We start from the raw sequence: 19,268 nt of genomic DNA, 5'->3' as shown, positions 1-19,268 counted from the left end.
TCAGGCAGGGTATGTAAGAGAGGCAACTGATCAATATTTCTCTCTCACATGGATGTTTCTCTCCCTCTCTTCCCCTCTCTTTAAAATCAATAAGCATGTCCTAGGGTCAGGATTAAAAATAAAAACAAAAAACCTTCTCCTGTTCATCCGTCTCCCAAGCTGGATTCCCTCAGAAAGAGAAGGATTTGAGTACAGGTAGTTTACTAGGAGGTGATCTCAAAAGACCCATAGACAAGTGAAGTGACTCAGGAACAAAGGATGGAAGCAAGTCACCCCTGCTGGTGAATAGAGCACAAACCTCCTGAGGACCACTGGAGGTACCTGTGTGAAAGGCTGCAAATATTCTCCCAACTAAAGGAAGAGGAGGAGTGGGGGTGGGGGAGGGGTAATTGATGGATCTAACCCCTGTCAGTCACTGGTTGAGGACCTTTCCTGGTGGTGTTAATTCTCTGGGACTTCTGACCTGCCTCACAGCGGGCAGTGAGAGCTCTAGTGGCCAGAGAGAGCCCACAAGCAAAGGGCTGAGGTGCTGGAAGTTGGGTCTCAATGAGTGAAAATGTCAGACACAGAAGATATGTGGACAGGACACCAATAATGCCTGTTACAACCACCCTCTATGAGCACACAATTGCCCTCCCTACATCCTGTGGCTACTGTCTAGTCTTTATTCAACCTGCATCTTATTGAGTCAAATGCATGCTGAAGACGGAGATAAGGCTTGCTGTAAGGCCCAGCCTGGAGTTCACATCTCCTCTGTGGAGGAGACACCTACATCTAGGCCACTAGCAGCAGGTTCCACCTACTAGCTGCTCCATACCCAGCTGAATGGGATAAGGAACAGGGCTAGCCCTTCCCATCCTGGGCTGGCTGTGATTAGAATAGGAGGCCATGACAGACCTGGTTTGGTTGCAACCACCCTCTGGCACAAGGAGGTCTGCTCCTGAGCCACCTACCATAAAAACTAAACAACCACCACAAGAAAACAGTAGTCCACAAAAACAGTGCACCCTAGTCTGCCTGAGCAAAACCCCTGACTGTAATTGCTGCCTAAGAATGCCTTATTGAGAACTTGACATAATCAATTCAAGGCATTTACCTGGAGAGTGAGATAATGCTGAAATAGGAAAAAAACAGGTAGAGAAAATCTGAACTCATCCTGAAATGCCAAAGAGATAATAGAACACCATGCCCTACACATCTGTTTTACTCCTCAAATTTCCTGTTAGAAATACTTTTGTCTGGCTGTCCAAGGTATTTCATACAACTTCAGGCTCTTACTGCCATGATTTTACATTTCCTAAATTCAACCATTTCAAGGTAAATCAGGATGTAAATTCCCGAAGAAGTTAGAAAAGATTCCACTTTCTAAAAAATCCCCAAAGGACCAATGGGGTACTGGGGCAGGGTTGGGGGTGGGCAGAAAAACCAAGGCAGTCTCAGAGAAGGAAGCCTTTTAGTAAGCAGAGTAGGAAGAGTGGGCTCGAGAATAACCCCTCCCACCAAGGCTCTTCTCTTTATCCCACACAAGCTGGGCCTGTGCGGGGACTCGCAGGGAAGCTTATTTTTAATTCACAGCCCATCATCCATTATAATTGAAAACAGGGTGACGCATCAGAGATGATGTTGATTTTAGAATCCGAATGTCAACCCAGTCTTCTCATTTCAGAAACACATACATCCCTTAGTGCCCTCAAGTTACTGTTGGACTGAAATTTTTATAAACTCAACTCCAAGTCAAATATTACAGAACTGCCAAATGTCACAGAACTACCTATTAAGGGGATATACCATTCCCCATTAAATCAAAATATTAAAGTGCATTTTCATCTCAAAGTTACTGAAACTCTTTCTGGCAATTCAGCCTCTCTTCCAGTAATACCACAAGCTCATGCAAAGGAAGCAAGGAAGGGTGGGGGGAGGGAATAACAGACACCAAGACATTAAAAATAAAATTAAAACCCTAATCCCTCTAAATTATCAATGAGAATACTAAGAACTTACCATCCAAGAGAACAGTGTTTTATCTCTGAAATATCAGTATTGACTATAATAAATACTCTAGCCAGTGTGTTGGAGTTTAATCCAACCGGCCAGGTTATAAACATGAAATAACATTATTTTTGCCCCTACCTTGCTATGCCAAGCTGCTCTTTACCACTGGGTGGCAACTGCCTTAAGGATACTCCAGCCCAATTCCACAGCTTTTCATTCCTTTTCTGTTATTAAGATTCAATCCAGTTCACTTTTAAACTTCAATCTCCTACCTGATCCAAAGATCTACTCTCCGCCCTCCCCTATGAAAGCAAAATATTCCACCATCCCATGTTGGAGGAGCCAGTGATTCCTGCTCTCTGCCCCTCCCCCACACACTGCTGTTCTGCCTGTGGAAATGGGAAAGACCAAGCAATGTCTCCACAATTAACTGGACAAAGTATCAGCCCTCCTTTCCACTGGTAATGATGTTCCAGCACATGGTTTATGCGCTCAATGTGGTCTTCCATCATACCTCACCTGGAAAGGCCTTATTCTGCAGAAGGCCTTCTTCTTGTGACCTGTGGCCACCTTTTTTGGCTGTCCACCAGCTAGTGGCATTTCCCCCTTTTCCCTCGAAAGGTTTCCAGAAAGTCTATAATTCCAGAAGTTGTCCACACTTTAAGGCAATTTTAGTCTGCAGGCACATATGGGCATCTATCTTTGGTAGCTCTTAGAACCAGGAAGTGAGTGAGTGAGTGAGCAAGCGAGCAAGGGAGCGAGTGAGTGAATGACTCAATAAGCATGCACATAAGTGAGTGCTGCTGGTATCCAGGCACCTCTTGGCCTGAATGTCCCCCAGCACAGCATCTGAGTTCCACAGTTCTCAATTCACAGCTGGCACTGGATTGGGTCAGCTAAATACTCTTTGTGTCTCTTTAACAAAAACCATGCATTTTCCAAGAATACAACCATCCTGTGAATTGAGGCAAGAGCATACTTTGTCTTGTTCAGAACTTCATCAAAAGTATTCACCATTTCTAAAGATCACATCACCCCAATATTGCCCAAGATTATTTGAATTGCCAGTGCAACACACCTGGATATATTTGCATTTGTAGCTTTGGAATTCAGAACAAACATCCACCATACTACTTCTTCTAGTATATTTGGGTCTAAGCATGACATATTATTGGATTATACATTGTTTTCCTTTTAGTTCCTTTATATTTCAGTTAAGGTGTTACATTGATTTGTTAAATTATGTATACAAGCAAGTAATAGTATCAGTAAATTTTGTTTTAGGATAATAACAGGGAACTACCAAATATATGTTGTAAAAAGGGGCCATTGGTTCTGCTACATTCATGATCCTTCCTATTTATTTCTCTGTTACGCACCTGTTTCAGTAAAGCCCTGTTGGGTCCAAGCTCTAGCCTTGATATCCTAAGAGAAAAGTGTACCTGCTGAGCCAGAGTTATGGGAAGGGAAGGGGACAGCTCTGTCCCATCCAGACCACTGCACCAGCCCATGAAGGGAGTGGCAGCATTATCCACAGAAAATCCCAGCCCCAGGAAAAAAGGGACTTCAGGGTCAGAGTCAGGTCTGTCAGCCACCTGCCCCACCCTCTACTCCACAGCCCACAGCCCCCACAAGCTCCTCAGGAGCTTCCCTTCCGACCACCTGCCTCATAAGTTCTGGAGTTTGGTTTGGATGGGAGGAGGTGTTTCCCTGTGTGTAATGTCAAAGCTTCACTGCTTAGAACTGAACCAGTATATCCTTAAATCCAGAAGTAAATGTTTTAACTTTGAAAAGTCCGTTTGCTTTTTTTTTTTTCCTAAACTACGTGCAGAGCCTGGAAACCTCAGCAGACAGAAATTTACACCTCTTCCTGATCGCCAGCTCTCAAGCTATGCAGGCAGAATCCCATGGGCCTTGTCACATGTGGCCATCCCACTGTAACTGATGACAAAGCTTTTCCTATTAAAAAGCTTATCCTTGCCTCTACATAACATCCATCTGATATCATAAACTGCAAAGAGCTTTTAGTGACCTACTTGGAAAATGAAGCACACTTTACATATACAGAACATCTACAATCTGGAGTGGAAGAGAATGCCGACAGGAGCAAAGAGGATCTGCAGAGCGACATGGGAGAGTGTTCTGGGAGAGGGTCAGACCCAGAGCAGCTGATGGTTATGACTAAATTCTCATCAGAGCAGTGACAGAAGTTCTCCCAAACCTCAGTGTGTGGTATGCACTGTTACAGACTAAAAAGAGAGCTCAGGACTAAGCTATGTCACCAATGGGAAAGTTAATTTACATTAATTACCCCAGAAGTAGAAACACTCTGGAAATGGCCCTTAGGATCACTGGCCGAAAAAAATTCAAGGCCCTAAACTACCTCATACCCAACAGGTCACCTGGCCCCAGCCTGGCTCCATCTCCCCATCCTTGAATGCACTAGTTCACGTCAGTGACTGCCCCTGCCCAGTCTTGCCATGCTGACCTTTCCTAACCAACTCCTCCTGCTCCACCAGTCCTACTCTGGTGTACTGGCGCTGGGAAGATAGGCACTGGGTACCTAACAGCAAGCATCCACCTACTCTGTGCTAGCCCCTAAACTTCTGGGGACACAGGAAGGAGAAGCTCACAGACCCAGACCTTGAGAAACACACAGTTTAGTGACGGGCAGGCAGGTAGGCAATGAGTACACCATCTGGTAAGTGACACTGTTGGTGTAGGGAAAGAATGACACCCTTGCCTGGGGGCACACAGATTTGGATTCCCAGAAGAGGGCCCACAGTGGGAGGGGAGCTGCCAGGCTGTCAGGCAGGGCAAAAGTGGGGTGGCAGATGGGGCAGGGTTTGCAGCAGCCCAGGGGCACAAGAAGACCCATAGGCAGCGAACTGGGTTCCTACAAGTCAGGGCTGAAGTGTGAAGAAAAAGTGTGCAAAGAGGATTTGTGCATTTGCTCACTCGCGGGCACCATGCTGGGTGCTGGATTCTGGGCTCTGCTCACACAAGCTCACCTTCTAGCCCAGGAAAAAGCAGACACCAAATAAGGGCCTTTGAGATAAGCCAAGGATTGTGAACTTTATCCTCAAAGTAATGAAGCAACACAGGAATTCTGAGCAGCCATGTGTATTTGGAAGAGCAACAAATAGCTGCATAGTGTTGGATTGAAGAGGGATCAGTTCACAAGCTGGTGGAATAGAGAAATACAGTCAGGCAAGGAGAATCCCAATCATCAAGCTTCTCTGAGCAGTGAGGCCCTGATCACCACCCTCTTATCACCTATTCTGAGCTGGTGAAGTAGAGGACAAGAGGCAGGGGTGTAACCACAGGAAGCAAGGACAAGAGGTAGGATGATCCCAGCACACTAAAGGACATGCTTGGAACAACGATGAAGGATCAGTGTTCTACAGACTGCTGAATCAAGTGTGAAGTGGTAGGCACTGCTGGAGAAACCTTGCTCTGCCTTTAAGCAGACCCAGTCGAGCTGGAGAATAGATGAGTCCTCATGGTTAAATGAGGGGAGACACTGGCCTGTGGGCCTATATCCAGATGATGCTTCTATGGTTGGGTCTGAGCACAGCCTGCATACCTGTGCCACAGTGAATGGACAGCAATGCCCTCCTTTGCCTCTTGACGTGCCTACTTAGGTACTCAGGTGGGTGGGCTAGGAATTGGCAGGGCTCAAAGTCCCCAGAAATTGAGGGTGCTTTGGTCCTAGAGAGAAAAGATGTCAAAGTACACATCTTTACCCACAGCCACAGAAGCTGTCCACACCAAGTACCAGGTTGCCTCATGCCAGGACCCAAGGATGAAGACAATTAAGATCCACCAGTGCTGGTAGTCAGCATGGGCAGGAGCCCAGCTTCCTAGGGATCTGTGGCAGCCACTGCCAACTTTTACATGACAGAAGCTACGTCTCATAGACTCATCCACAGAGGGCCCACATAATTTGGGAACAGTTGCTGATATCATTCCAATATGGTTTGAGCACCGTAACACAGACCCATTTTTCTCACATGTTCCACATGCTCAGCTGGCCACACTGCCTAAAACGCCGTCAGTATGCAACTGCATAACCCTACTTTCTAAATGCAAATGTCACCAAATGAGATCATGCACTGTTTCCCATTACCTCTCTGATAAGATGGTGTCAGCAGAGCTTTAGGGCACTCAATTCTTGTAGGCTGGGGACAGGGGTCATAGCAGCTCCAGGTTTCCTGTATAAGAGCCCATTGCTGTATGAGCCAGGTGACTTGTTCTGATCAACAGAAGTAGCAAAGTTTTCTAAAGATGGTTTTATTCTCATTTTCCACTGGATTGAGAAAACAAAGTGTAAGACTAGAATAATGATGATTCTTATCATTATTGGTAATGTTTTAAGGAATGGCTTCGGGGAGCAGCCAAACTCTACCTCCAAAAGCAGTCCTTGGTGCCGCCAAAGTCTTGAAGAGAGAAAGCCTGGGGGGAGGGGCAGGAAGACGTTGCAGGATGAGGACATGGTGGGACAAGAGGGGTGCTGGAGGCTGATAACGACAATTCTGTCAGCCCTTTCCTGCATCCACCCTAACCCTTGAGCTCTGGGACAAAGCAGTGGTGGGACACACAGCTTCATGCAAAGATTGAAGTTCTGACTTGAGTTCCTTCCATAAAAGACCTGGAATTTAACTAATGGAAGATTAGGTTACAGAAGACGCTTGTTCAAAGAGGAAATGATACTAGTACAATAAAAATGATTTATTCATGATATTTAATTAAAAGAGTAATATATCACTAAAAAGTCATAAATACATTTTTTAAATTAATAAGCAAGATACAACTATCTTGATATTTTTTATGATAGTGCAATAAAGCTGAAATAATTAGTTTTCCTTTGGAAAAAATATGACAACAAAAGGAAAGTTAAGAAGGTAAAATCTATGTCTTAATGTGAGACTATTTTAGCTTTGATTATTAATGACGTTAGCCTCCTTTCCTGCCCCAAATGACCATCTACCCTCCCACAAACAAACAAAAACAACACCCAAAAAAATAAATAAAAGAAGGAAAAAAAGGAGGGAGAGAGGGAGGCTCTTAAAATACCATGAACTACAAACTAAGAACTTTTATTCCCCAGCACTTCAGTGGCTTTCCTGAGTGATGACTTATCCTTCATTCTTGGCTTTACATCCTGGTTTTTAATCCTTCCCAGAGAGAGTCTGGGTGGGAGAAGATGGGGCAATTAGCAGCACAGAGAGGCATGCCAAGAAGTGCTGGCAGACATAATGGACTGAGCTTCTAGGACTGTGTGTATGGGCTTAAACTATCCTTGCATGTTTGCTTGAAGGACCAGAGTAAGTGATTTTCTAACTCTAGAGGCAAAGAGAAGACTCCCTCACACCTTGAAATTGTTCTCCTATACTCTCTTTCATGTCTAACCATTAGTTTATTCATTCTTTTGGGTTAACATTTCCCTTGATAGGTTTAAAGCCACTAGTTGCAGTGCAGGCTATTATCTGAGACACACTGCATCTCAAGGGGCCTGGTTTGTGGAACACAGACAAAATCTGCCCATAGGAGAGCACTCGTGGGTTTCAGAACTTAAAGAAGTAGGAAGAGTTGGAAAGATAAACATTCAGAACCTCAAACCACCAAATACATATCCAGTCAAGTTAAGCAAAAGCTTACCATCTCCCCTGAGTTTTCATAGCTTTTATAATACAACTCCCGCCCCTGCCCCAATCTCCGCTCTCTCCCTTAAGTAGTATCTCCAGGAGGACTGAGCAAAAATACTAAGTCCTGCAAACAAGCATCGCTGCCACAGAAGATGGGGCATCCCTGGTGACAAGCTACAGCAGAATACCCAGCTCAGGAAACTTTCCTAAGAAACAGACTTTTAGGTAAAAAGAGAATCCATCGTCTCTCAGGCTCTCACTCTCCACTGCAGCCAGTAAAGGGACAACAGTCTCTGCACCCTACCCAGGCAGGCCTGAAGAGACCTCAGATGAAGAGGTTAAGACCCATTTCCATCTCCTGTTGCTCTTTGTTCTCTTCCCGTTAGCATCCTAAGATCTTGTTCACAGTGTTCTCAGTGTCCACATGGTCAGGGGAGAATGTTAAAGGGGAAGCAGCAGCTGGTCCAGGGGCACTGAGTGGGGCACTGAGATCTCACTATGCACACCCACTTGGAGACACCCTGTCCACAGCCAAACCTAGAATCACTGAGGTGTGTATTATGAAAAAAGGCAGAAGTTTCCTTAGAGCATATGGCCTGAGTATCAGGCAGAAGCACCTCTGGCTTCAGGTATGGAGTAACATGCTAAGTATTTCTTGGCAGCACTAGAGAGAGCGAGCCTGAATATCTGCTCGTGTTCTCCAGCTACGTAGTCCAGGATAAATTGTGCTGCTGTAGAGGAAGTCATAAATAATATATCCAAAAACCAGGTCTTCAGTATTTTTGAAGGGTTTCATTCCTCCTTCCCTTCTAACTTTGATATATGTACTTATTTAACAAGGGTCTATGGAGGGTTAATTGAATTAATATATGTAAAGTGCTTTGAGTTTGAAGAGAATATGCAATATAAATGGAAGTGTCACTAAAAAGGTTAATCTAATTTACATCTAACACTTTCAGTTCATGGTGTTAATGAACTATATCCTTTTAGAGAGTGATTAATTCATAGAAATGTGATTATTTTTCCTAATACTATATATGGGTGAGCTTCCCCTATTACTATATCTAACTTTATAGGAAGGTTTAGCATTTTATAAATTAAAAAATAAATCAAACACCCATATAATGGTTATATTTCATTAATTACTGGGAGACATGCATTAGATTAACATTTATCTGTTTTAATTAATTTGCTGCAATGCAGTTATCCATGCAAATTGGAAAATGACACACACACTTGACATAACATTAACAGTTTTGAGTGGTTCTTCCCTGAAAACCTAAGGCCTGCAACTACTGCATTCATTATGTAACCATGGTGACCACCAGCTGTGTGACATATGCAGGCTGTACATCACAGAACTAGGAAGGGGATTAGTGCTAAACTCAAACTTCTCCTGAAAGCACAATGAACTAAATTGCTAAGGCAGTATAAGGAGAGAAAGATGTAGAGTTGTGGGGCTTGAGTCCCAAAGTCTAAACACAGATTTCTTATATCTGCTCACCTTATTTTCTTAAGCACTTTATCCTTTCAAAGGGCTTTCAGAGCCACTTCCATGTGGATGGTCAGAACTTTCTTGGGTAGAGAAGGAAGGTATTGTTTTATCCTTTCTTCACGTGAAAAAGCCGATCCCAGAGGGCCGAGTGGTCTGCCCCAAGATTGACACTGATCTGGTGACATGACTTGGAGACCATGCCCTTACTTGTTCTCCACAGTGATTGTCTTGTCACACTTGTTTAAGACTGCAGACTTGTTTAACTATATAATCTAACAGGCATCATGGAAATGAAAGAAGTCATAAAAATGATTTTTGTAATTGGCAAAAGGTATGTCAAATTTCAGCCAATTCAGCATTTTTAGAAGCAGTGACAGTGGCATTTACAGCCCTTCTCAGTGAGAATTCCAGTGGCATCTGCTGGACCTGATTCCCTCACACATTTTAGTGGGCTTCATGTTCTAACTCATCTGCGGAACTGAGGGTTTTCAACCTTTATGGAGTGAATGCTGTATTGATTTGGAAGGACAGTCCAATAACTAAAGGGGAAAGGCCTGATGGATAGTTCCTACACTGACCAAAGGCAGAGAGTGGCACTGACCAGGAGAACTGTGTGTGTACAGAGTCCCGAGGGACTCACACACGGCCAGTGTGGGTAGTAGCACACTGGCATATAGTCACTTCCTCAACACTCAGCATTCACTATGAACCCTCAACAGTGCTGGGAACTCGTCACACATAGGTGACCAGGATGCTTCCCCCTCATGAGGCTCATGGTCTGCCTGGGGATATAGGAAAGCTATAGGCACAATAGGGGGAGAAAGCAGAGGTGGTGAAATATAGAGGAACAAGGTCCCCACCTGGGAATAGCCTTGTAACATGCGAAGAATAATGCATTTCCCGGGGAAGTGTGAGCAGTTGAGGGCAGCACTTCTCGACCTTGGCTGGGCATCAGAAGCACCTGAGAGCTTTAAACAAAATCCCTGGTCCTAGCCCACAGCAATTACACCAGTATCTCAGGTGGTGGATTCCAGGCATCAAGGTTATTTCAAAACTCTGTCAAGAGGTTCCACGGTGCATCCCAGGTTGAGAATCAGTTACATGATGAAGAAGAGGGTAGACACTGAAACCCCAGTTTTTTACTAGTTCAGTGAACTGGGTAAGCAGCTTAACTTTCCTGGCCTCAGTTTCCTCATCTGTAATATTGGGATAATAAGAGCACACACCTGACTGAGCAGCCATAATGCATGGTTTACCCCGTCCCATAAGTTACCGAGTTCTCCAGTAGTTTGTGTCATGTGCAATGTTTGCCCTAGACAGAATGTCAGCTCTTTGATATCTGGAACTTGCTTTATCTTTTTGTTCCTCTCACAGAGGATAACAGGAGACTGAGAAGTAGCTATTGGCTGATGTGCTAAAGAACAGAGCCCAGTGCATGTTTGGACTTGCCCAACTCTCACCCAGCCACCCTCCTCTGAACAGCCTGTTGCTCCCCCAAAGTTCACAGCATGACTGTTATGGATGAATGTTCGAGTCTCCCAGAGTCATATGTTGAAACCCAACCCTCAGATTGATGGTATTATGAGGCAGGGCCTGTAGGAGATAATAAGGATTAGGTGAGGTCCTGAGAATGAAGCCCTCAGGAATGGGATTGGTATCCTTCTAAGAGTTGTGAGAAAGACTGCTTCCAGTCTCTGCATTCCACATGTGAGGATTCAATGAGAAGTCGGCAGTCTGCAACCCAGAATTGAGTTCTCCCCAGAGTCTGATCATGCTGGCCCCCTGATCCTGGACTTCCAGCCTTCAGAACAATACAAATAAACTTCTGTTATCTATACGCAACCCAGTTTATGGTATTTTCGAGACAGCAGCCTCAGCTGATGAAGACAGTGAACCTCTGTCCTATTCAGTGCCAATGCCTTCAGCTTAGCACTCTTCCCCTAGTTCAGTCCCCTCACGGTCCATTCTCAAACCTACCTTCCAACAGAACCATTTCCACAGGGCCCAATTAGGGTGAACTTGATAACACATAATAAAAATAATAATGTTTTACACTGTCATTTCATTATCATAGCATCAGTTACTCCCTTCCATGTAAACACTATCGTGACAAAGGTGGTCTTAAACAAACAAACAAAAAAAAATGCTTTTCTGCTTCCTGGGACAGTGGGTCTGGGAGGAATGCTCACTAGGTCGTAGACCTCTTCTTAAAAACTCAAATCACACTACAGAAGCTCTTCCCCCAGAGACTAGAACCCCACACCTCCAGTGTTGACACATGGAGACATGTTTATTTATTTATATAAGGCACATTGCTGAGTCCCTACTCTGAACTTGCCCTGCGTTAAATGCAACGGCTTTTGAGAATTGGCCCTGGCCTCAAAAGTATACACAGACTAGTAAAAAGGGTTCAATTCAAGCCAAAAGTGTGTGTGTGAATGTGCATTTATATTCATATATGCATTACACACCCATGTACATGCATACAAAAAGAGATACAGAGAAAAGACACACATACAAAAAAAAAGATAGAGAACAGAGTTTGAGCTGAGAAAAAATATGAACAAAGCTACTAAACTGCCAAGAGGTCAGAAAGGGGGAATCTCACCAAACCTCAGACACTAGAGCCCAGCATTGAAGCAATCAATAATTACAGTCATTTGTATTTAGTGCTATTTACATGCCATGAACTGGGCTAAGAAATTTCTAAGCACTATCCTGACAACCATTTTTCACAATCTTTGTATCCCCCTTTTATAAACTAGGAAACAGCTCTAAACAGTAAACTAATGCCCACGATTATCTAGCTGGGAAGCAGCTGGGCCAGGAGTGGAACCCAGACTTCTGTGGCTATTAAGCCCAAATTTTACTTCATATAGGAGATGAGAAAATGCCTAAAACATCTATGTCAAAAAACAATAGCGTGGTAATCATCACTAACTGCTCAGCTTACACGGGGAGGCCAGGCAGGAGCCCGGCTCTCAAGCTGCAGGGCGAGTCAGGATCCAGATTCCAGTCATCGGGCCTCAAAGAGCAGTGCTGGAGGCAGACACAGGGCACAGGCGCCATGTGGAAGGAGAGCCATGGTCTTCGGGGGCGACCAGCCTGGTGTGGCAGTCTGGGAAGGTTTGTACAGGAGACCATGTCTAAGCCTGGCCATGTCTTGAGTAACTCAAGAAATGAGGCTGAGAAAGACATAGTCCAGAGGATCCAGAACAGGAATGAGAACATCCTGGTCCAGGAACCACAAGTGATTCAGGATTACAGCAGGTCATACTATATCCTCTAATGAGCTGCTGAGGACTTTTAGTTGTTTGTGAAAAATAACTGCCACACCCCTAGGACACACGTGCTTCTCGTCCAGAGATGATTTAGAACAATTTACCACAAAAATTCCACACCACCTTCATCCCTGCAGGAAGTTCTTCAGTGTGCCATTTGGAATATGCAAGGATGAGTTTTGAATATGCGGGAAGGAGGATGAGGCTGCTGCTCAAAGCAAAAACACTGGCTTCTTTTGATGAAAGCAAGGCCCACTTTCCTTACCTCACTAGCGGGCTGTGAACAACATCCCTGGACTCTCCCACTGCTCTGGGCAGGACCACAGGGCAAATGGGGAACTCAGATGTGCAATCAGCTCAGTTTCCCTGTGGTTACTAGATCTGCTTTTACAACCAAAGGGGTTGTTGACAGACTTAGTTCTTCATCAGTGAAATGGGCTGACAGCAGCCTGCATGGGTTATAAAAATTAGAGACAGTCCAGGTAAAGGGATTAGCACAGTGCCTATTACCTACTAAGGAGGGGCTCCATAAATTGCATTTACTACAACTATACCACCACTGCTATAATTCTGCTCTATCTCCTCCCCTTCCTATTACCAAATGCTGCCTTTGCATGCCCTCCTCCTATCTCCCTCTCCCTTGTGTGTCCTCACCACACAGTACTATAGTTTGGAAAAATTCTGTCTGCTGTCATTCTCTTAAAATTTCTAAATAAAAATCTCATCTCTACAACTAAACCAAAACTCTCAAAAAAAGGTAGGGGTGAGAGAGACATGGAGGGTGGTCTTCTGGTATGTGCTAAGAATCCTGGAGAGCACTGAGCCTGGCCCAGAACACACAGGAGAGCACAACAACTGGTGGTGTACACTCAGGTGCTGTCCTGCACCACCTGTGCCTCAGTGCTGAGAACTGAAAGGGGACTGTGTACCAGGTCCTTGAAACCTGAGACCACGGATGTATCACTAAATCTGGCACAAACCTTAAGATGTTTGTCTAGATTGCACTGTCATCTTTCCCTGGTATAAGACATGTCTTTCTCTGCCCCAGAGACTCTTTGGGTCCACAATACCTTCCCAGTTTTGTTTCTAAAACATGTGCATGGAAATTCATCTTTTCAAGAAATGTTTGTCCTTTTCGAATAGTCAATACATGGGAAAGTGGAGCAAAGGGGTTATAATAACTGCCCAGCAACTGTATTATTTCCAAAACCAGGAATATGTTCACACTGAAAGTACAGTAATTCTGTGGAAATCCTAAAAGGTTACTAGGATTAGCTCCTCAATTCCCTGCAGCAAGAAGCAAGGAACACAAAGGCAGAACAAGCTGTACACCGCGCACACAGCATCTTCTAGGAGCCTGAAGCCGGGAGGGTGGACTTCCAGACAGTTGTCCGGAGGGTGCCTTCAACTCTGCCAGGCAGCTTGATGCCACGCTCCCAATTTTCTTCTGCACGTGAACACAGAATTGCATAGAAGATGAGAGCTATTTTTTGCTCAATATTCTTCACAAGCCCTCCTGACTTCTCTTTTTCAGTGATGAGAATAATAATGATATAAACCTAAGCAATGACCAAGTCAGTAGCAGGGTGCATTATACATGAACCTTATCTTTATTATCTCAAATATTCTTCAGACATTATGTGAGATTTGGAAATTTAAAATTCCAGTGCACTGTAATAAGGAAAGTCAGTCCTATAAATACCAACTAAAGTGTTGTAATAAACGTTTCTGTTTTGATCAAATACTACACATTTGTTGGAAAAAAAAAAAAAAAAACCTGCTGCTAAAAGTGCTCTTTGCCACCCCCCAGTGGTTAGAAGGGGAAAGAAGGAAGAACCGGGTATTCGGATGGCAACTTTCACTGTGTATCAACTTTTTACATTGGGAAAACTAATGGCTTGTTTTCACCTCGAGATGAATATATATATATTCCAAGTGGGCATGTAAAAAGTGTTGGTTAAAATGAACATAATTGTTAACTTTCTTATCTTTTTAATCTTTCCTATCTCTACAAAGCTTTCCATTCTGACCAGAGAACTCAGCAGTGTATGTGCACACCAGGTCGTCTTCCCACACGTGTTGCCCTTTTCTTTACTTGCTGTGACCTCCCTGTTTTTAGACATCTGCCTATAAACATACCATTTGCTCTACCACAAAGTGATGAAAAATCTTCAAAAATATGTCATTTGTCTGTTTAACCGAGGGTCTGTATTGGGGAAGAGGTTTGGAAGTTCATTGGCTTTAATTTGTGTTCACCGAAACTACATTCTCTCAGGATGGCCCCTTCCTATCAGGAACTCATTTTCATAATGACTTTTCCTTTGTCTTCCCAAAAAAGAAATGGCCTCTCCAGTATAGGGGGATGGGGGAATTTGATGAGAAGATACAGGATACCTGTTTAGAAAATAGTTTCGAAACCGTGTCACAAAAAATTGAAAGATTACAAGATAAACAGAAACTCTCCTATTCTCGCATGTATCACTTTCACGTTGCAAGAGAGGCATTCCTAAGCCAGAAGAGGTTAATGGTCTCTCACTCTCCTCATTCCCCAAAGAGTAATTAAACCTGGTATATATTTGAACCCTGGCTGGTAAGCTAGGGTTCAAAGCCTGCCTGAAAATCAAGTTGGCTCTAAGAGGGAGGCTCTTTACCTACAGATGCAAACGCCTTCATCCTCTGATCATGGTCAGACAAGATTCCAGTGACTGTATTACCTGGCGGAACTGGCCACAGCCCTCAAACCTAACGCTCGCACTCCTCGTCAACAGCTCAGAGAATCAACAAGTTATCGCTAAACTGGGCGCTCCAGCCCTGATCTGTACTGCCTCCCCTGCGCCCACCGCCACCTACACCTGCTCTGCTCCAACCTTGCCTCTCCCGAAAGGTCCTGCAAGCGTGAACCTTCTGCTTCAGGACCGCCCTCGAGGCGCCCCCCAACCCCAGCGCCTCTCCCGGCTCTCCCAGGCAGCTGTCAAACTCCGCTGCTCGCCAGCCTAGTCTCCCGACAGCGCCAGGGGTTCGCCGGGATCCTGCTTTCTCCGGGCTGGACAAGAGGGGATATCAAGATCTCCAACCGACCAGGGTGGGCGGGGGAGGGGCGCCAGGTTGGGCTCCTCTGCGCTCCCGAGCCGCAGCTAAGTCCGAGCGGCAGTGGGCAGCGTTACCTGCCGCACTTCTTCAAGACTCCGCGGCCCACCGGGAGGGCGCACGTTCCCAGGGGAGCCAGAAACGCCCTGGGGGAGCCTGAAGCGAGCCAGGGGCTTTCCCCTGAAGCCTACAAGTTTCCACCCGATCCTCAAGCTGGAAGACGAGCTCTGCTCCCTCCTTTGAAGGCACCGCCGCTGATCCCTCTCCCGCAGGAGCCGACAACTGCCTCTCCTCCCCGCGCCGGCGCCCCGCTTCGGCCGTTCGGATCCGGAGCCCGAGAATCGTCCGCTACGCCCCACCCCAACACAGCCCCCAAAGTTGTCCGGACTCCCCAAAGCTCGCTTCTCCTCGGTCCCTGGACCCCGTCCAGAAGTTGGGCAGGCGTCCGCAGGTGCAACCTCTCTCGGTACCGGTCGCAAGGCTCTCACTTCGGGAATCCCGGCCGCGACGAGGCCCGGGAAGCTGCAGCAAATGAGGGTGAGCAAATCTGGCGTGAGCCCGGGTGCCCGCTGCTGGCACCCTCAACCTTACCCCGTCTCCCTCCCCGAAGTGAAGGAAACTTCCCCGGCACCCACCTTTAGCCGAGAGGAGGCGGCGCCGCCGGCCGCCCCCGCCGCCGCCGCCGCCGCCGCTGCCGCTCCCCACGCCCAGCGCCAGCAGGAGCGGCACCCAGCACAGCCTCCCGGTCAGCATCCTCGCGCAGCCGCCGCCAACGAGCTGTCTCTGCCGCCTACTAACCGCGCCGGCTGCCCCTCCAGGTACCCGCCCGGCAGCGGACAGCCCAGCCTTGCCCGCTGCGTGCGCTTCTGCGCCGCCGCGCTCGGCCTCCGGTACAGCGGCCGCGCCGTTCGCTCGCCGGCAGCAGCCGCGCTCACTGGCTCGGACCCGGAGCGGCTCAGGCGCTCACCCCGGGACGGCCCGTGACGTCACGGAGGGAGGGAGGTGGCTCCTGCATATTCATGAGACGCGGACAGTAGCCCCGGCTTCCTGGCTCCGGGCGCCTTGGCGCCGACCCCAACTTTCCTCCGCCCTCCTCACGTTCCAATCGGGACCCAGGCCCCGGGGGGCCCTGGTGGGCGTCTGTGGGGAGCCCTTCAGCCCGCGCCTCAGCTCTGGCTCTCCAAATAACTCCCTTAGGGGATGGAGGGCTCCCTCAGAAAGTGATCACTGGGGGCCTGAGCTTTGTCTGCGGGGCGCTGGGGACCCTGCCCTGCCACGCCCTTGGAGCTGGCCGCCGCGCGGAGAGGCGGGCGGGCGTCGCCGCTGCTCCTGCCCTTGGTGGGGTCTCCGGACGCTGTCTGCTGTCTGGTCTGGGGAGGGCGCCAGGCACACGCGAGAGCTGAAAAGCGCGAGTGCTACTCTGGAGATGTCGGGCAGGGCAAATCCCCGCGGAGCAGGAGGGCAATGGCGGGACTCTGCGCCATCACGGAGAGACAGGGGTAGCCTATGGACCACATCAGAAAAGGCAAAGTTGGAGTGCTGGGCCTGCTGAAGGTGCGGTGGGGACCACACATAAACTTCCCTGCAATATGGTGCCCAGGCCAGAAGTCACTACCTCTACGTTGTCTCTCACACATCTTAAGACCAGGCCATCTGAACTTCATGCCTTGTAACGAATACCTCATGTCATTGATTAATGTCAGTTTCCTGAAGGCAGGATCAAGCATGTCTTTGACAGCCCCCGCCACTCCCAGGGCAGGCCAGTTTCATAATGGTGCTCAATAAATATTAACTAAAGGCTCAGAATAAATCCTTGACCATATTTGCATATATGTGGTGCCAGTATTATACACAGTTCAGGGCTTATAAGGAATAAATAAAGAAATAAGATATAGAAATAAAGAAACAAGGCAATGTATTCGTTGATTCAACACATTTACCGAGCACCTGCACAAGTTGCATCACTCTGCCAGATTAGACATTAGAGATCCAAAGACCAAGAAGAGTTGTCTGTCATCTTCTCAAAGCCTTCGTTCCTACCTGAGAAGCAAGAGAAGGTGGTAAACAGCAACTGCAATGCTTTGTTAAGTGTTATGGGCCTGCATAATCTTTATGTGCTAGATGTGAGCTTATACAAATCAATTTTTAAAATGTGTATATTGCAACAGTGTCTAAACAGCATTCTATAATCAATAACTGTAGTTAGAGGTACTCAACAAAGCCATAAAATCCATGAATAGGCCTCATGCTGCCCAGCCCCTCTGCAGCTCACCTGGAGCCCCACTAGTTGTAAAGGCCAAATTTCTGCATTTCAGGGTACCAAGAAGTGCTTGGCAGGGAGGGGGTTGCAGACACAGGCAAGGCACTTCACCCACAGGTCTCCTTTAACCCATGCAACCAACATCTGTCCTATTATTTTCATTGCACACATGAGGAAATGGAGGCTCAGAGAAGCTATGTAACTTCATTGCCCAAGGTCAAAGAGCTAATAAATACCCCTGGCCGATGCCAGGTTCCTACCTTTTTGGACTTACTTTTTAGTTAGCATTCAGATACGATGGCATGGAGAAGGGGGAGCTGACCCAGGCAATATCAAGGAAACTGGCAAATAAAAACATAAATTTGTATCATTTTCTTCCATTTATGCTCCATCCAATTACATATCTGCCTCCCCTTCATTTTCTCTAATAAGTAGACTTACCTTACTGACTTACCTGCACTGTTCCCTGATGTCATTCTACTGGGTTTCATTAGGACTAATTGGTTAGTCCTAAAAATCTTACATGAAATTTCAAATGAACACCAAATAATGGGAGAGAGGGAGAAATACACTGATTGGAAAACATTCCCAGCCCATGTAGCAGATCACTAGGAAAGAACACAGCGGGATGAGACACCAGGGGCAGGCCAATGCCCAAGAGGCACAGCATTGCTAGCCTCCATCTCCTCTACACATGGGGGTAATAATCGTGTCTACTGTAGAAGATCAAGTACACTAATGGTGTACTTGATCACAGCTGTTCACAGTTTCCTGAATCCACTCCCTTTGGATGTACTCTCCCACCCTAACTCAGGGCTTGGCCACATGACTTGCTTTGGCCAGTAGGACAGTAAGTAACATGCATGTTTCCTCTTCCTCTCATGGACCCCTGCCACCACCATGAGAACCAGCCCGAGATAACCTGCAAGAGGGTGAGAGACCACACTGGGTAGAGCTGAGCTGCCTCAGCCAGCCAAGTCCATTCTAGTTTGGTCTATACCAGTTGGCCCACCAGCTGACCACAGACACATGAGTAAGCCCAGCCAAGATCAGCCATGCCTGGCTCACATCAGAGCTGCCTGGCTGAGAAACAATAAGTGATTATTGCATTAAGCCACTATATTTCAGAGTAGTTGATTAATGAGCATGTTATGTTCTCCTAAGGTCATTATAAGAAGTAAATGAGAAAAATGAATGTGAAACACTCAGTATGTTGCATGGAACATAGTCAATGTGCAATAAATGTAAAAATCTCTCCCTTTTATCCAGTCATTTGATTTGTTTTGTTTGGGAGAAAGGCACCAACGACCTGGCTTATTAGGAGGGATGAAGGTGAGTAAATTCAATCCTTGGAAATAGCCCACAAGGGCTTCAAGACTACATCATCTGTATGGAGCACTGCTGTGTTCTCTGTTTCTGCTAGACTATTGAAAATGCAAAAAGTGGGAAAAAACAACCCAACAGCTAAATGCATCCCCATTCACTCAGTGCCCAGCTTTGCAATG

The 19,268-nt window shown here is 46.4% G+C and overlaps 1 protein-coding gene across 1 annotated transcript in view; it reads right to left on the bottom strand.

Annotated features, from left to right (window-relative positions):
• Positions 1 to 16,349, bottom strand: part of CLSTN2 (calsyntenin 2) — a 580,028-nt gene extending 563,679 nt beyond the window's left edge. The window contains exon 1 of the mRNA XM_045856852.1: positions 16,139 to 16,349. Coding sequence (XP_045712808.1) covers positions 16,139 to 16,256 — 118 coding nt within the window. The 5' untranslated portion in view covers positions 16,257 to 16,349. The remainder of the gene's footprint in view (positions 1 to 16,138) is intronic.
• Between the last annotated feature and the right edge of the window lie 2,919 nt (positions 16,350 to 19,268).

This window comes from Phyllostomus hastatus, unplaced genomic scaffold (assembly GCF_019186645.2).
Source record: "Phyllostomus hastatus isolate PE091 unplaced genomic scaffold, TTU_PhHast_1.1 phas_scaffold_129, whole genome shotgun sequence".
Classification (NCBI taxonomy): domain Eukaryota; kingdom Metazoa; phylum Chordata; class Mammalia; order Chiroptera; family Phyllostomidae; genus Phyllostomus; species Phyllostomus hastatus.
The sequence above is the reverse complement of the archived record's forward strand: the minus strand, read 5'-3'. Positions and strand labels throughout refer to the sequence as shown.